General features: G+C 39.7%; 1 protein-coding gene across 1 annotated transcript in view; it reads right to left on the reverse strand.

The window, feature by feature from the left end:
• LOC133638779 (muscle, skeletal receptor tyrosine protein kinase-like) overlaps positions 1–19,212 on the reverse strand; it is an 83,986-nt gene that overhangs the window by 56,312 nt on the left and 8,462 nt on the right. The window contains exons 2-7 of the mRNA XM_062031719.1: positions 14,632–14,758; positions 12,339–12,490; positions 12,093–12,220; positions 11,861–12,002; positions 9,519–9,643; positions 601–760 (exon numbers count right to left, since the gene is read on the reverse strand). Coding sequence (XP_061887703.1) covers positions 601–760; positions 9,519–9,643; positions 11,861–12,002; positions 12,093–12,220; positions 12,339–12,490; positions 14,632–14,758 — 834 coding nt within the window. The remainder of the gene's footprint in view (positions 1–600; positions 761–9,518; positions 9,644–11,860; positions 12,003–12,092; positions 12,221–12,338; positions 12,491–14,631; positions 14,759–19,212) is intronic.

Genomic DNA, 19,212 nt, shown 5'->3' on the forward strand with positions numbered 1-19,212 from the left:
ATCTTTTTTCGTTTTTTTAAAATGTATATTATGTTTATAAACTCAGGAAATATGTCCCTGGACTTAAATTATGACCAATGTATGATCCTGTAACTACTTGGTATCGAATCGATACCTAAATGTGTGGTATCATCCAAAACTAATGTAAAGTATTAAAGAAGAGAAGAATAAGTGATTATTAAATTTGAACAGAAGTGTAGATAGAACATGTTAAAACAGAAAATAAGCAGATATTAACAGTAAATGAACAAGTGGATTAATAATATTTTTTTACTGCTTGTCCTTTATAATTTGTACAAAATAATAGGTGTATAAATGATACAATATGTTACTGCATACGTCAGCAGACTAATTAGGAGTCTTGGTTTGTTTACTTACTACTAAAAGACAAGTTGTCTAGTATGTTCACTATTTTATTTAAGGACTAAATTACAATAAGAAACATATGTTTATTGTTGTTAACCCTAAGATTTATTGTTAAAATAAAGCCAATAATGCAAGTTTTTGTGGTCCCCTTATTTAGAAAAGTATCAAAAGTATCGAAATAAATGTTGGTACCGGTACCAAGATTTTGGTATCTGCACAGAATTCGAGCCTTACCTGCGACGGTGACTCTGGCGGTGGCTTTGACAGTGTTGGCCCCCGCACTGTGTCTGTTGGAGGCCAAGCAGGTGTAAAGGGCCGGTTTATTGACTGTCACTTTAAGAACAGACACAATCACCTCTCCCACCAAGGTCTCATCCACTGAAGCACCTGAAATCTAGAATGGGGAAAAACACAGTAGCAGTAGCTTCATTATTTTCAATTGCTGTAACTGTTTTACTTCTAAACATCATGTCTCTCTTACAAAATGTATCCCGTCATAAACGGTTGAGTTCTACGACACATTAAGCAAAAGTGAGCTTCCATTTGTAAGCAATATGACATTTTAATGTATATATACTGTGAAACATTTCTTGGAACTTTCATTTTCTTGCATATGGATCATGGAACAACATTTTTCTGCTTTTTAATTGTGTGTAAAGATGGCATGGAAAATATTTTTGACGCTGACAAAACACAAAGTGCATGAGTGTAACAGGTAGTATGGTAATGTGTGGTAGTCACGCCATACCTATGTACTAAACATGTACTAACAGGTACTCTAATTTAATGTCTCTAAAAATATTATATCATTCCTGGATGAAATTTTAACAATAAAAGTGCATTTGTGTACAGATATTGGGGTCCTTTTTAAGTTGATTTAAAGTATGTAAACAAGTATTAATAACCTGTGATTAATGATGACTTATTAAATTCAAAAGTAGTAGTTAAAAAGTAATAGTTAGACAGTATTATTTAAAAATAATGTATATATACTGTGAAACATTCTTGGAACTTGCATTTTCTTGCACATGGATCATGGATCAACATTTTTCTACTCTTTAATTGGGTGTAAAGATGGCATGGAAAATATGTTTCTATCATTACAAGTATGACGCTGACAAAACACAAAGTGCATGAGTGTAACAGGTAGTATGGTAATGTTTGGTATTGGCGCCATACCTATGTACTAAACATGTACTAATAGGTACTCTAATTTAATGTCTCTAAAAATATTATATCATCACTGTCTGAATTTTTAACAATAAAAGTGCATTTTTGTACAGGTCCTTTTTTAAGTTGATTTAAAGTATGTAAACAAGTAATAATAACCTGTGATTAATGATGAGTCATCTAAATTCAAAAGTAGTAGTTAAAAATTAATAGTTTGACAGTATCATTTAAAAATGATGTATATATACTATGAAATGTTTCTTGGAAGTTGCATTTTCTTGCACATGGATCATGGATAAACATTGTTCTACTATTCAATTGGGTGTGAAGATGGCATGGAAAATATTTTTCTATCATTACAAGTATGACGCTGACAAAACACAAAGTGCATGAGTGTAACAGGTAGTATGGTAATGTGTGGTAGTCGCGCCATACCCATGTACTAAACATGTACTCTAATTTAATGTCTCTAAAAATATGATATCATTCCTGGATGAAATTTTAACAATAAAAGTGCATTTTTGTACAGATATCGGGGTCCTTTTTTAAGTTGATTTAAAGTATGTAAACAAGTAATAATACCCTGTGATTAATGATGACTTATTAAATTCCAAAGTAATAGTTAAAAAGTAATCATTAGACAGTATTATTTAAAAATAATGTATATATACTATGAAACATTTCTTGGAACTTGCATTTTCTTGCACATTGTTCTACTATTCAATTGGGTGTAAAGATGGCATGGAAAATATGTTTCTATCATTACAAGTATGACGCTGATAAAACGCAAAGTGCATGAGTGTAACAGGTAGTATGGTAATGTGTGGTATTGGCGCCATACCTATGTACTAAACATGTACTAATAGGTACTCTAATTTAATGTCTCTAAAAATATTACATCATTCCTGGATGAAATTTTAACAATAAAAGTGCATTTGTGTACAGATATTGGGGTCCTTTTTTAAGTTGATTTAAAGTGTGTAAACAAGTAATAATAACCTGTGATTAATGATGACTAATCTAAATTCAAAAGTAGTAGTTAGAAATTAATAGTTTGACAGTATTATTTAAAAATGATGTATATATACTATGAAACGTTTCTTGGAACTTGCATTTTCTTGCACATGGATCATGGAACAACATTTTTCTGCTTTTTAATTGTGTGTAAAGATGGCATGGAAAATATTTTTATATCATTACAAGTATGACGCTGATAAAACACAAAGTGCATGAGTGTAACAGGTAGTATGGTAATACCTATGTACTAAACATGTACTAATAGGTAATCTAATTTAATGTCTCTAAAATATTATATCATTCCTGTATGACATGTTAACAATAAAAGTGCATTCGTGTACAGATATCGGGGTCCTTTTTTAAGTTGATTTAAAGTATGTAAACGAGCAATAATAACCTGTGATTAATGATGACTTATTAAATTCAAAAGTAATAGTTTGACAGTATTATTTAAAAATAATGTATATATACTATGAAACATTTCTTGGAACTTGCATTTTCTTGCACATGGATCATGGAACAACATTGTTCTACTATTCAATTGGGTGTAAAGATGGCATGGAAAATATTTTTCTATCATTACAAGTATGACGCTGATAAAACACAAAGTGCATGAGTGTAACAGGTAGTATGGTAATGTGTGATAGTCGCGCCATACCCATGTACTAAACATGTACTCTAATTTAATGTCTCTAAAAATATTACATCATTCCTGGATGAAATGTTAACAATAAAAGTGCATTTGTGTACAGATATTGGGGTCCTTTTTTAAGTTAATTTAAAGTATGTAAACAAGTAATAATAACCTGTGATTAATGATGAGTCATCTAAATTCAAAAGTAGTAGTTAAAAATTAATATTTTGACAGTATTATTTAAAAATGATGTATATATACTATGAAACGTTTCTTGGAACTTGCATTTTCTTGCAAATAAATCATGGACCAACATTTTTCTGCTTTTTAATTGGGTGTAAAGATGGCATGGAAAATATTTCTATATCATTACAAGTATGATGCTGATAAAACACAAAGTGCATGAGTGTAACAGGTAGTATGGTAATGTGTGGTAGTCACGCCATACCCATGTACTAAACACGTACTAATAGGTACTCTAATTTAATGTCTCTAAAAATATTATATCATCACTGTATGAATTTTTAACAATAAAAGTACATTTTTGTACAGGTCCTTTTTTAAGTTGATTTAAAGTATGTAAACAAGTAATAATAACCTGTGATTAATGATGAATAATCTAAATTCAAAAGTAGTAGTTAAAAATTAATAGTTTGACAGTATCATTTAAAAATGATGTATATATACTATGAAACATTTCTTGGAACTTGCATTTTCTTGCACATGGATCATGGAACAACATTGTTCTACTATTCAATTGGGTGTAAAGATGGCATGGAAAATATGTTTCTATCGTTACAAGTATGACGCTGACAAAACACAAAGTGCATGAGTGTAACAGGTAGTATGGTAATGTGTGGTATTGGCACCATACCTATGTACCAAACATGTACTAATAGGTACTCTAATTTAATGTCTCTAAAAATATTATATGATTCCTGTATGAAATGTTAACAATAAAAGTGCATTTGTGTACGGATATCGGGGTCCTTTTTTAAGTTGATTTAAAGTATGTAAACAAGTAATAATAACCTGTGATTAATGATGACTTATTAAATTCAAAAGTAGTAGATAAAAAGTAATCGTTAGACATTATTATTTACAAATAATGTATTTATATTATGAAGCATTTCTTGGAACTTGCATTTTCCTGCTTATGGATCATGGATAAACATTTTTCTACTATTCAATTGGGTGTGAAGATGGCATGGAAAATATTTTTCTATCATTACAAGTGCATGAGTGTAACAGGTAGTATGGTAATGTGTGATAGTCGCGCCATACCCATGTACTAAACATGTACTCTAATTTAATGTCTCTAGAAATATTATATCATTCCTGGATGAAATTTTAACAATAAAAGTGCATTTGTGTACAGATATTGGGGTCCTTTTTAAGTTGATTTAAAGTATGTAAACAAGTAATAATAACCTGTGATTAATGATGATTCATGTAAATTCAAAAGTAGTAGTTAAAAAGTAATCGTTTGACTGTATTATTTAAAAAATAATGTATATGTACTATGAAGCATTTCTTGGAATTTGCATTTTCTTGCACATGGATCATGGATCAACATTTTTCTACTGTAAAGATGGCATGGAAAATATGTTTCTATCATTACAAGTATGACGCTGATAAAACGCAAAGTGCATGAGTGTAACAGGTAGCATGGTAATGCGTGGTAATCGTGCCATACCTATGTACTAAACATCTCATTTAATGTCTCTCAACACGGTCTGTTAAATTATCTGCAGCCTTGTTGATTTAAATGAAACCAACAGACTGCCAGGAAACATTTTAATCACCACACACACACGTACACACACACACACACACACATGCGTAAACACACACACACACACATTATATTTACAAGCATTGCAGGCATGTAATCATTTTTTTACAAGCACCCGTGCCTATTAAGAACCCAGACATTACGATGTCTACGTCTGCCCGCAGTACCACACATACGTCTGTTGGCTTGCCCGTCCAATCACTTTTGAGTCACATGTTAAAAAGAAACCAAGCTTGATTTATATAAAAGTTAAAAGGAAAGAATGACTAATTTCATTAAATTACATACTCACTAGAGTTCCTCAAAGCCTCTTGAAATGTGTTCCGTGGGTGATATAGGAGCCAATAACCGTCACTAAATCAAAAACTTGTCAAGTATTTAGGGCCATCCATCCATCCATTCTGTAACATTAAAAGTCTTGAATAGGTGTTATAATGAAGGCAACACATGATGTAAGTGTCAATATATATTAGCCTACTATCAAAATGACTATGTGTCCCAGGCTGAAGCAAATCTTCATTGACAGAAAGAGCACCGTCCCACGTCATCTCCAGCGTCGTCGCCACCGCGACCTCCAGCTGGCCTGCCGCGCAAGCGGCCATCAGGCGCCCGCACACGACTCCTTCAGTGGCGAGTTCATGGACGCCTTTTGCGCCAGCAGCAGCGACGCCCGGGACTTGGGTGTAGAACTCACATGCTGCTGAGGTTCTGGCGCCACTCGCCTTCCCGGCGGCCATTCCGTGGTCGCCCGCCTCGCCTGCTGCAGCGGCGTTCCACTCGCCACGGCCACTTGACTCGTCCCCAGTGGATCTGGGTTAACCCACCACCCAAGTCCTCCCTCCGCCCTCCCATGACTTTTGAACTTGCTCTTAGTTTTTTTTTTCAAAGGGACATCTGGGATCTGTCCTTAATGGGGGTTCCTGTTATGATCCGTTGCCCGGATCATATTTTGTTCTGTTAGTTTGACTTCCTCAGTTCTGTTTTCAGCACCCCTGGGTTTGTGTTTTGGTTTCCATGGACGCTGACTGGTTTCACCTGCCTCTGATTACCGTCCGGGACGCTCACCTGCTGCCGGGCACTAATCAGAGAGCTACTTATTCCCGTTTCTCGCCACGCTCGGTCTGGCTACATTGTTTGCTGTAAGCAACAGTTACAATTGAATGATTTCTGGTTTTCGATGCTTTGATTCCTGTGCTAAGTTTCGCCTCAGCCCCCCTTGTAATCAGCACGCGTCTCTTTTGTTTGTTTCCTGTATGTTTGTATTCCACTGAATGATTTATGGACATTAAATTATATCCTTACCTGCACACTTCGAGTTTCGTCTGCATCCCGGGAGAACGACCCACGCAGTAAAATACGACCCAGACGTGACACATTAAATGATTATTTGCAAAAAAAAATTACGTTTCTCAGTTGGAACATTAAAAAATATCTTGTCTTTGAAGTCTATTCAGTTGAATATAAGTTGAAAAGGATTTGCAAATCATTGTATTCTCTTTTTATTTACCATTTACACAACGTGCCAGCTTCACTGGTTTTGGGTTTTGTAGATTAAAATACTTATATTTAACTAAATTAATCAAAATAAATCCACAAAGCTGCCACAAATGATTGGAGGATGCGGGAAGAACTGTGGACACTCTTGTGATTTGGATAACATCGGATTGTCTGCCTCGCAGGATTTTTGAGGGCCAGCCATAGACAATTTAGAGTGAAAAGCAAATTTTATTTTCACTCGCATACAAAACATCCTAACTTGGATTGTTTCCCTGGCTTCGAGACTCTCCCGAAGGACAGTGCAGCGAAGACACAACAAACTCCCTTCTTGTCTCTCATGGACGCACACCTGCTGTTGTTGACTTTGGACTAGCGACTGCACAAGATCAAGGCCGCGGAACAGAGACACACTGCAGGCTTACACACAAACATGCATCCAAAAAAATATACGCCACACATGCACCTCCCCACCCACCTCCCCCAACCCAACGCCCTCGACGCAAATCCCACAGGGGTGATGAAAGGATGGTCAGCGCCTGAGAGCTGCGGCCTACCATCACGACCCCGCACTCCCTTCCCTCTGTTGCTAGATATCTCGAGATGTACGTTGTAATATGTGCTTCGCTATGGAGGTTTTTTTCCCCACTAGATTGTATTTTTTTGCTCATCCTTCCCCATCGTTTACCTTATTCCCATCTTTTACGGAGCGCCTTGTGGCGACCCATCAGCGTTCCTGTTCTGTAACCCTGTACACTGTTTGTTTGTCTGATCTTGAACAGGTTTGTGCTGAAAAAAATGTTTTGTTGTACTTGTGCAATGACAATAAAAACCTATCTATCTATCTATCTATCTATCTATCTAACAACCGTGTCATAAATCAAACTCAAATTGGTAATAGTTTGACAGCACCATCCAAAATGTCTTGTTGCATTGCATGTGTTTATAAAGCAGTTTATGATTTATGAACGGACCATCCCAGTGACGTTAGACTGTAATCACACTGCAACTCGACCCGATTCCTCCATAAATCATCTCAGCATCCTAGCTGTCTGACTCACTTAATGTGATGTCGTCATTTTGTATATCGATAAATCTAAAACAGCTATGTGCTCACCAGCATGTTGTATTGCAATGCAAGCTATATTTTGTTATCACTCTCTTCTGCTGTGACTGTAACGGATGCCAGCTGGTTCAGTTGTGTGACAGCACCTCACTCCCTGACGCCAGAAGGGTCGCACTGAACAACAAACCCCAAAACCAGTGTAGTTGTCACGTTGTGTAAATGGTAAATAAGGTAAATAAGGTGAATATAAACAGAATACAATGATTTCCAAATCCTTTTCAACTTATATTCAATTGAATAGACTGCAAAGACAAGATATTTAACGTTCAAACTGGAAAACTGTGTTATTTTTTGCAAATATTAGCTAATTTGGAATGTGATGCCTGCAACATGTTTCAAAAAAGCTGGCACAGTTGGCCAAAAAGACTGATAAAGTCGAGGAATGCTCATCAAACACTTATTTGGAACATCCCACAGGTGAACAGGCTAATTGGGAACAGGTGGGTGCCATGATTGGGTATAAAAGCAGCTTCCATGAAATGCTCAGTCATTCACAAACAAGGACGGGGCGAGGGTCACCACTTTGTCAACAAATGCCTGAGCAAATTGTTGAACAGTTTAAGAACAACATTTCTCAACCAGCAATTGCAACGAATTTAGGGATTTCACCATCTACGCTCCGTAATATCATCAAAAGGTTCAGAGAATCTGGAGAAATCACTGCACGTAAGCGGCAATGCCCGTGACCTTCCATCCCTCAGGCGGTACTGCATCAAAAAGCGACATCAGTGTGTAAAGGATATCACCACATAGGCTCAGGAACACTTCCGAAAACCACTGTCAGTAACTACAGTTGTTCGCTACATCGGTAACTGCAAGTTAAAACTCTCCTATGCAAAGCCAAAGCCATTCATCAACAACACCCAGAGACGCCGCCGGCTTCGCTGGGCACGAGCTCATCTAAGATGGACTGATGCAAAGTGGAAAAGTGTTCTGTGGTCTGACGAGTCCACATTTCAAATTGATTTTGGAAACTGTGGACGTCGTGTCCTCCGGACCAAAGAGGAAAAGAACCATCCGGATTGTTCTAGGCGCAAAGTGTAAAAGGCAGCATGTGTGATGGTATGGGGGTGTATTAGTGCCCAAGACATGGGTAACTTACACATCTGTGAAGGCACCATTAATGCTGAAAGGTACATACAGGTTTTGGAGCAACATATGTTGTCATCCAAGCAACATTACCATGGACGCCCCTGCTTATTTTAGCAAGACAATGCCAAGCCACGTGTTACACATCAACGTGGCTTCATAGTAAAAGAGTGCGGGTACTAGACTAGCCTGCCTGTAGTCCAGACCTGTCTCCCATTGAAAATGTGTGACGTATTATGAAGCCTAAAATAGCACAAGGGAGACCCCCGGACTGTTGAACAACTTAAGCTGTACATCAAGTGTTGTTAAAAGGAAAGGCCATGTAACACAGTGGTAAAAATGCCCCTGTGACAACTTTTTAGTTAAGTTAATGATTTTCTGCAACAACAAAAAATGAAGTTTCTCAGTTGGAACATGAAATATCTTGTCTTTGCAGTCTATTCAATTGAATATAATTTGAAAAGGATTTGCAAATCCTTGTATTCTGTTTTTTATTTACCATTTACACAACGTGACAACTTCACTGCTTTTTGGTTTTGCATGTCAGGAGTGCTCCACCGCATGTGCGCTTCATTGTAGCTTTTCCATGACTTGATATACAGACTTGTATGAAAAGTTAAACGCCTGCAGAAACGGAACTGCCAGCTTCGTTCCAATACTTACAATAAAATGGTCGTTAACAAGTTTGACGTTCATAAATTTAGGATTACATTTCAAAAAAGAAAAAGCTGTGACCAACATGGGCCAATATGCAGAACTTAGAAATCTGCTCCAAACCAGCAGACATTTTTCAAACATTGGTCTAAAATCCCATCCGGGACACTCACAGTGTTTCCATTCTCCAACCAGGTGACGGTGGGGATGGGGTTTCCCGTGGCATTACACTCCAGAGATATTTGGCTGCCATACTCTACTCTCTTCTCCTTGGGAACTCTGAGGATCCGGGCTGGGGCTGCACATGTCACAGACCACACGCAGACACGTAAAGACACATCAAGATACTTAAAGACACGTAAAGACACGTAAAGACACTTAAAGTGTATGCACTTATTTATTGACTATATGGAAAGCATTAAGAGACACAGGCTGCACTCCCTTATTTTGGCATTCTGTAAACTTGGCTGCTACAGTGAAAGAATAAACAACCTTGCCTTGCTATGTCAGCCACACAAGTGTTGTTCTGTTATTTGCTGCTAATTAAAGCTTCGCTCAGGGTGGAGCTGGGATGGGAACCAAACAAATGTGCCAGTGACAGAATTATAAGCTGCTCAGCCCGAACATCTGCAACAAATATGTCAGTCAACCAGCTACGCCGATCTGTTTGAGGGGTAGTCATTTAAAGGCCTACAGAAATGCGATTTTCTTATTTAAACGGGGATAGCAGATCCATTCTATGTGTCATACTTGATCATTTCGCGATATTGCCATATTTTTGCTGAAAGGATTTAGTAGAGAAAATCGACAATAAAGTTCGCAACTTTTGCTCGCTGATAAAAAAAAGCCTTGCCTGTAGCGGAAGTAGCGTGACGTCACAGGAGCTAGTATTCCTCACAATTCCCCGTTGTTTACAATGGAGCGAGAGAGATTCGGACCGAGAAAGTGACGATTACACCATTAATTTGAGCGAGGATGAAAGATTCGTAGATGAGGAACGTTACAGTGAAGGACTTGAGAGACAGTGATGGACGTATCTTTTTTCGCTCTGACCGTAACTTAGGTACAAGCTGGCTCATTGGATTCCACACTCTCTCCTTTTTCTATTGTAGGTCACGGATTTGTATTTTAAACCACCTGGGATACTATATCCTCTTGAAAATGAGAGTCGAGAACGCAAAATGGACATTCAGTGCCTTTTATCTCCACGACAATACATCGGCGAAATGCTTTAGCTACGAGCTAACGTGATAGCATCGTGCTTTAACTGCATATAGAAACAAAAAAATAAACCTCTGACTGGAAGGATAGATAGAAAATCAACAATACTATTAAACCGTGGACATGTAAATACACGGTTAATGCTTTCCAGGCTGGCGAAGGCTAACAATGCTGTGCTAACGACGCCATTGAAGCTAACTTAGCAACTTAGCAACGGGACCTCACAGAGCTATGCTAAAAACATTAGCTCTCCACCTACGCCAGCCAGCCCTCATCTACTCATCAACACCCGTGCTCACCTGCGTTCCAGCGATCGGCAGAAGGACGAAGGACTTCACCCGATGCGTTTGGCGGCCCGGAGACGTAGGAAGTCAAGGTGAGGTCGGCGGCTAGCGCGGCTAGCGCGGCTAGCGCGGCTAGCGCGGCTAGCGCGGCTAGCGCGGCTAGCGCGGCTAGCGCGGCTAGCGCGGCTAGCGCGGCTAGCGCTCCAACAAAGTCCTCCTGGTTGTGTTGCTGTAGTCCGCTGCTAATACACCGATCCCACCTACAACTGTCTTCTTTGCAGCCTTCATTGTTCATTAAACAAATTGCAAAAGATGTCCAGAATACTGTGGAATTATGAAATGAAAACAGAGCTTTTTGTATAGGATTCTACGGGGTACCATAACTTCCGTTACTCGGACTTCGTCACGCGCATACGTCATCATACCGCGACGTTTCAGCCGGATATTTCCCGGGAAGTTTTAAAAGTCACTTTATAAGTTAACCCGGCCGTATTGGCATGTGTTGCAATGTTAAGATTTCATCATTGATATATAAACTATCAGACTGCGTGGTCGGTAGTAGTAGGTTTCAGTAGGCCTTTAAAGGCCTACAGAAATGCGATTTTCTTATTTAAACGGGGATAGCAGGTCCAGTCTATGTGTCATACTTGATCATTTCGCGATATTGCCATATTTTTGCTGAAAGGATTTAGTAGAGAACATGGACGATAAAGTTCGCAACTTTAGGTCGCTGATAAAAAAAAGCCTTGCCTGTACCGGAAGTAGCGTGACGTCACAGGTTGTGGAGCTCCTCACATCTGCACATTGTTTACAATCATGCAAAGCGACGATTTCCCCATTAATTTGTTTTGCTGTAAAATGTTTCAGTACATACAGTATGTATGCACACTTCAAAGTTTAGACAAACTTTCTAATGTCAACATGTTGGCTGGTACTGACAGAATACTCACTGTGGTCATCTACCAAGCATGGATTTCTAGTCTATGTATCGCCAAGGAAACCACACTTACCCTGTACTTCAATGGTGACGGGTTTAGAAAAGGCCAAGCCAAAGCTATTTCTGGCCACGCAGCGATACTGGCCTGCATCTTCCTTCTGAATGTTGTTGATCTTCAACGCGCCATAGTCAAGAATGTTGACGCGCTCACTGACCTGCAAGATGTTTGACACTTTCTTAGAATTCCTTTCATCCCTACGTCCTGGACAAAAACCCTGACAGGGGTTATGAATATTCATCTTTACCTTAATGAGCTCATCATCTTTGAGCCAAGTGACATCTGGTTTAGGGTTTCCAAGAGTAACACACGGCAACACGGCTTTGGACTCCACCAGAAGAGTTACATTCGTCGGATGCCGCTTGATCTGGGGCTCTGGTACAGGGAAGGACAAGAGTTAAGACCGGGATTTGGGTGTTTGTTTAAGTGCTACTGAGCATGTATCAGCTGAGTCTTTCATCATGACAGTTAGTTCGATACCAAGCAGTCGTACTCATTTTTAGCTGCAGTGCTCCACAGCTCTGGGCTGGCTCTCCAATGCCGTTACTGGCCAGACAGCAGTACTCCCCATTGTCCGTCTCTCTGACGTGGGGGATGATTAGCATCTGTCCCTGCTCCTTGGTAACGTAACGAGGGTCGTAGTACCTAGTGAGATAGAAAAAGACAATTAGAAGCTAACAACTCCTCACTCCGACAACTTCAGCAATCTCTCTCTCATTGATGATTTGACTACCGGATTTTTCGGACTATAAAGCGTGTCATAACGGGGGGGGTCTTCTCAGCTTACTGCGAGGATTGTTCTCCCCGGGATGCAATCGGACTATTCCGGACAAAATTCTTGACTCTCAAATAGGTACAAACAAAAAGGCAACTTAGCGCAGGAAACAAAAGCTAACACTTAGCATAAACTATGGACAGGGCAAAAACTCCCTAACTGTGGCATGAACAAACAAAAACTTACTTGGCAAGGCATGAAGCAAACAATCGCATGACACAAGCAATGACGCCAGGCCGACTGACAGGCAAAGACAGGCTTAAATACTTGATTAGAGACAGGTATGTCCCGAACGCAAGAGGCAGGTGAAAATCATAAGTTGTCATGGAAACTAAAACAAACAAGGGTGCACAAAAACAGGAACTACTGGAGTCTTAAAACTAACAGAAAATAACAAAAACATGATCCAGACCACAGATCATGACAAGGCGCACTTAAAATCATTTCATTTTCTCAAAAAACGACAGTGCGCCTTGTTACCCGGTGGGCCTAATGTATGAATAATTCTGGTTGTGCTTACCAACCTCGAGCCAATTTTATTTGGTACATATTTTAATGATAAGTATGACCAGTAGATTGCAGTCATACATAAGAGATACGTGTAGACTGTGATATGGCACCAGTAATCAACACTAAAACTTTAAATGTTCCATTGAGAATATAGAACATTACACACAGCACTCAAAAATCTGTCAAAACAGTTTAGTACGACTTTGAAGCCGCACAGCTTGATGGATTGTCGGCCCATTACGGCTACCGTAGTAAAAGATACAAGTATTACTATGGTGTGTGTATAAGGACGCAAAATGGCACTATGGGGAGGCGTGGCCGGCAGACCGACAGCGAGGCAGGGCACGCCGGGGCCGACCCCGAGATGGCGGCGAGGAGGCGTGGCCGGCGGGCCAGCGGCGTGGCCGGCGAGCCAGCTGCGAGGTGGGGCGCGCCGGGATCGACGCCGAGATAAATGTCAGGTGCGTGGATCGCCCACCTGGGCACAATTATATAATCTCCTGTCAGTGCGTAAAAGGGCGGCAGCTGTGAACGACGAGGCAGAAGGAGTTGGAAAGCCAGTGAATGCAGAGCGGAAGCAAGAGAGAGAGCGAGAGGCAGACGAAGACGAGGGCGGCTGAAAAGCAACCGGAGGAGCGGGCAGTTAAAGCGGCAGAGCTGAAAAGCGACCCGGCGTGCACTGAGAGGTTTTATTGAAAAATAAAACGAAGTCACAAAACTGCTTGCAGTCATGTCTGGGCTTGGTGGTCCATGGAACCCGGACGACGGCGAGAGTCCGTTACAGGCACCCATTAGCAGACATTATCTAGCGTTTTCTTTCCCAATATTATGCAAAAGCAACTTTTCTTACCTTCTGGTACCTGCTGATCTGTATTTGGGATCTGCGTAAATCCTGAAAATGTGCGCAAGTCCGCCTTTGTAGGCCGTGTCGATACCGTAGTCGATAAGTTTCTTCTTTTTCTCTATCTTCTTGTTATGTGACATTCATCCTCCACTGTTGCCATTTCTAATATAAAGTAGTGTCAAGTTCTTACTTATATCTGTCAGTAAACTCGACATGAAAGCGCTAAAGCTGTAATAGGTTTACATAATTCACCCACAGAACTTTAGTTATTACAGGGTTACGGTCGGACGGTTTTTCACGGGCCACATTTCCGGCGGTGTTGTTGCACTAGTGATGTGTAAAACATCATCTATGCAACATTTTGAGCAAAGAACCACCATTACATGTTATGTAGACCACAAGGAAGTCTTTTACATTTTGAAAAAAAATCATAGTATGACTCCTTTAATGCGCCTTATAATCCGGCGCGCCTTTTGTATGACAGTAGACCTGACTAGACCCGCTCATCGGCAGTGCGAAAAATATGGTAAAGGTGTGCTAGTAAAGATTATGTAGATCAGGTGTGTCCATTTAAGATAACCTGTGGGCTGAAAACAGCCCTCAGGCCGCACTTTGCACACCCCTCATGTAGAGGCTTTAGACTCCAGGATGACTTACATGATTGGTTGGTTATTCTTGGTCCATGTGACGTCTGCAGAGGGTTGGGATTCTACCTCACAGATGAAGGTTGCGTTGTGATCCAGTAGTACGTCCACTGTCTCCAATAATGTAATAATACGAGGTGCTGGAAAGGAAACATTTAAAATGAGTTTAAAAAAAGAGTTGTTAACTTCTCCAACACTATCACCAGGATGGATGTTTTCCACAAGTAACACCAAAGGCAATTTATTTAGATATCATGTTTAATAAGACACCCAAAATCCCGGTTTGTGATTTATCTACAAACAAGATTTTGTAATTTTCCAGTAATTATTAGGTGAGAGCAACGTTCCCTCTAAGGTGCGCACCTGTGCAATTGTGCACTGCTCAAGCGTCCTCTGCGCACGGCTAATCTATGCCATGCACAAAATCAAATAAAAAAATAAGCGCATAGCAATTTTCGACACGACACGGACACGACAGAGAAAACAGTTTTCGTCATCATTGTTCAAATATTGTAACGTCTGTCGAGACGCTTTGAGGACATGAATTCCATCCATCACTTTACTGAGCAAAACTCTTTATTGTCGGCCATAAACACATCGCCAAAACATTAATAAAAAAATTATATCTAGCAAAACTGGTCATTTCAAACCAGACCAAAAGCAACTTTGTTATATCAACAGCAGCCGCTCGCTCTTTCTCACTTGCGCCAACACATGCACATATGGCACTTAGCCAGTGATGCGTTTACAGCCACACAAAAAGTCGGACAACTCCAACACCACACATAAAGTGTCATTCCAGGTCGTTACACTATGATTTACCGATCAAATGTGTGCTTATTCTAGTGTCATTTATTAGGAATCTTAATTTATAAATATTAATCATGAAATGCTGTTTGTATATTAAATAAATACTAATACAAATATATTTTTTACAAACAGGAAGTTGCAGGAATGTACACATGATCCCCTGCTTACATCTCATTGTGCAACATGGGAATGTTTTAATGCAGGGGTGTCAAACTGAAATACAGAGTGGGCCAAAATTTTAAACTAAACAAAGCCGTGGGCCAAGGTTGAACAAATTAACCTTTTAATAGGGACCCAAACAAGTTTTGCATTGAACATTGAACAAGCAAGGCTTATATAACTTTATAGTGACATGCAAAATCGAGTTTCAAATAATAATAGTAATAATCATAATTAAAAAATATCAATGGCGTATCAAATACAATTTAAATAAAAATGTAATGCCTCTTTTCTATTTGCAGCCCTCTGAGGTAAATATCAACATTAACTTTTTCCACAGGCTAATAACTTTGAAAATAAAATAACAATGAATAAAACAACCATTCAGGACTTTAAACTGCTCAGTCTGCAACACACTGATCTAATCTGATGTGCCCAAGCCAGATATTTGACATCTTTTCTTGGATGCTAGTTCATTAATGTCGGGGCTCAGGCTTTGAGCTGAGGCAACCTTCATTATCCAACGAAGTTGTTCATCAGTCATTATATCTCGTCCACCCGGACCCAAATCTTGGGGTCGTGCCCTAAATGCACTGCCTTTAACGTACTCTATGAGCTATCGTCACGTCCGCTTTTCATCCATTCTAACATCGTTCAAACACAGTCACAAGATATGTGCGGCTTCTGTACGCACACACACGTGAATGCAACGCATACTTCATCAACAGCGATACAGGTTACACTGAGGGTGCCAGTATAAACAACTTTAATACTGTTACAAATATGCGCCACACTGTGAATCCACACCAAACAAGAATGACAAACACATTTCGGGAGAACATCTGCACCGTAACACAACATAAACACAACAGAACAAATACCCAGAATCCTTTGCAGCACTAACTCTTCCGGGACGCTACAAAATACACCCCCGCTACCACCAAACCTCCCCCCCGCACACACACGCCTTGTTGCTCACATGGGCTCCACTTACTGCTCAGGGTGTTTTTGCCTTTGCTCACACACATGAAAAATTAGAGGGAACATTGGGGGAGAGTGAAATTATAGCACATATTTACATACAGGAGCGTCTAAAAAAATTGGAATAACTTCCCTCCATCCATCCATTTTCTACCGCTTATCCCTTTCGCTGTCGCGGGGGGTGCTGGAGCCTATCTCAGCTGCCATCTGTGAAAGTTCATTTATTTGAGAAGTTAAATTTGCAAACATATTTTTTAAAGAATGCTTAATTTCTTAATATTTTTAATGATTATATAAACAAGGCTTGTCTATAAAAGCCTGACTGAAAAATGTGTTTGTATCTGACAAGTTTACAAACATTGTGTCTTGCATTCCTCGTTTTTCACCGTTGGTGATGTACAGATGTTAAGTACAATATCACATAGTGTCCAGAGGGGGCACCGTTGAGTGTGTTGTGGGGATTAACAGGTGGATTAACAAACACGAGTAAAGGAAGCTGTGTGAAGTTTACAAGTCTCTGGAGTCTTCTTTCACGCATATAAACACTACTAGAACAGGTGACATGTTGGTTTGTTTTAGCTCCACGCTTGTCAGCGTCCTTAGTTTTGTATTTTTGATCCTGCCTTAAAGTAATTAAAACCATAAATCCTACCTGCACGCCGCTCCACTTTGTCTTTTGCCTTGGAAGGAACACTACCAGGGTAGCTATGCGCCCCCGCAGACGTAAAAGGAGAGTCACATAGCTGGATATACTACAATAACTTATTTAAAAATGTAAATAATGGTTATTTGTAGTTAATATTTCCATCATGTTAAACTTATTAATTTTCAATCGTTATCTGGCCTGTCATTTTTACGTAATATATAAAGATTCTTCTCTACTTTGTTTGATTTCTTTTTGGTTTTAGTAATTTGCACTTTTATACCTCTGGAATTGTCCCGTACCTTTTCTCACATTATTAGCAGTAATTGTGTTCCCATGTCTTTGATGCTGTCGTGCAGCACAAAGTAGACTTGTTGTTTTCGGCAGAAGAACAGATGTTAGCCATGAGTACTGCTCGCTCGTTTCTCACAAACATGCAAACCAGCAGCATCGTGTCAGGAAACACAAACTAAAAGCGGCAAGAAACTCAGCGCACATGTTTGCACGCACTCTTTTCAAATTAAACAGTCAATGAAGCCAACTCCGTTCAGAGGAGAAAACATTCAAAACACGGCTAGTTTCTTTGTCTCGCAACAAAACTATGACAAAGCGAGCCAGCGCTCACAATTACAAACGTCTTGCAAAGAAGCATCTTGACATTGACTTTTGCAGAACTTTCCAAATTGCAGACGTTTAAAGCACAACTCAGTAATATGTCCATATGTTAGAAGGAGTGCAAATGCAAAACAGAAGTCATGTTTTCTTGGTCAAAAAGTGCACAATATAACACTCATGTGCTAGGAATCAAAAAGACAGAAACACTCCAACATCTGGTTTTAGTCTGCATTGGAACAATTACTGGCATTTATGCAGTCAGAAAGCAGGTTTTTTTTTGTTTTTAAATGTTTATTTTATGTTGGATTTGGTTTAGATTGGTTTTCAGGTATGAATTCTGTGTTTATTGGTACAGTTTTATCAGTGGCGTTTCCCACCTAGGCCTTCAGTCATGTCCGACTTCAATGATGACCTCTCAAAATACCATCATTGATGTCCCCACATGACCTTTGCTGGAGAAATACTAGACAGAAACACATGCCCGCACTACTGTGCATTGAAACGCATCAACAGTGTACAAAATGGGCTATTTTGTGGCGCATTTAAAAATCAATAAACCCGCATCAGCAATTAAAACATATCTTATGTGGTAGCGTTTCTGCGCAATATGGGCTCTTGGGTGGTTGTGTAAACAGTATTGTGTGCGTTCCTGACTAAAATGTAAGTACACGTCGAATATAGCACGGTTATTAATGCGAAAATGCCTATAATGTGTTAGACGTAGCCTTAACCGAGTGTTTGTTTGCAACAATGTTTCTGCTTGACGATATCATTCGCCAGCTCAACTTTCGCCCCGGTAATACGTCTTGTTACACAGTAGTTACCCTATCCTACCACTAGAGGGCGACACAAATCACTGTCTAAATCAGTGGTGTCAAACTCGTTTTCATTGAGGGCCACATCGCAGTTATGGTTGCCCTCAGAGGGCCGCATTGAACAATGAGTAAAATATGAATATACTGTAATTTCCGGACTATAAGCCGCACCTGACTATAAGCCGCACCAGCTAAATTTAGGGGGAAATACAGATTGCTCCATATATAAGCCGCACCCGACTATAAGCCGCAGGGTTTTGATGTGTAATTACCATAGTATATCAATCAATCAATCAATGTTTATTGATATAGCCCTAAATCCCGAGTGTCTCAAAGGGCTGTACAAGCCACAACGACATCCTCGGTACAGAGCCCACGTACGGGCTGTTAATACTTCTTGTTACACAGTAGTTACCCTATCCTACCACTAGAGGGGGACACAGACCACGTTTAAATCACTGTCTAAATCAGGGGCGTCAAACTCGTTTTCATTGAGGGCCACATCGCAGTTATGGTTGCCCTCAGAGGGCCGCTTTGAACAATGAGTAAAATATGAATATACCGTAATTTC

The sequence above is a fragment of the Entelurus aequoreus genome, linkage group LG21 (assembly GCF_033978785.1).
Source record: "Entelurus aequoreus isolate RoL-2023_Sb linkage group LG21, RoL_Eaeq_v1.1, whole genome shotgun sequence".
Taxonomy (NCBI): domain Eukaryota; kingdom Metazoa; phylum Chordata; class Actinopteri; order Syngnathiformes; family Syngnathidae; genus Entelurus; species Entelurus aequoreus.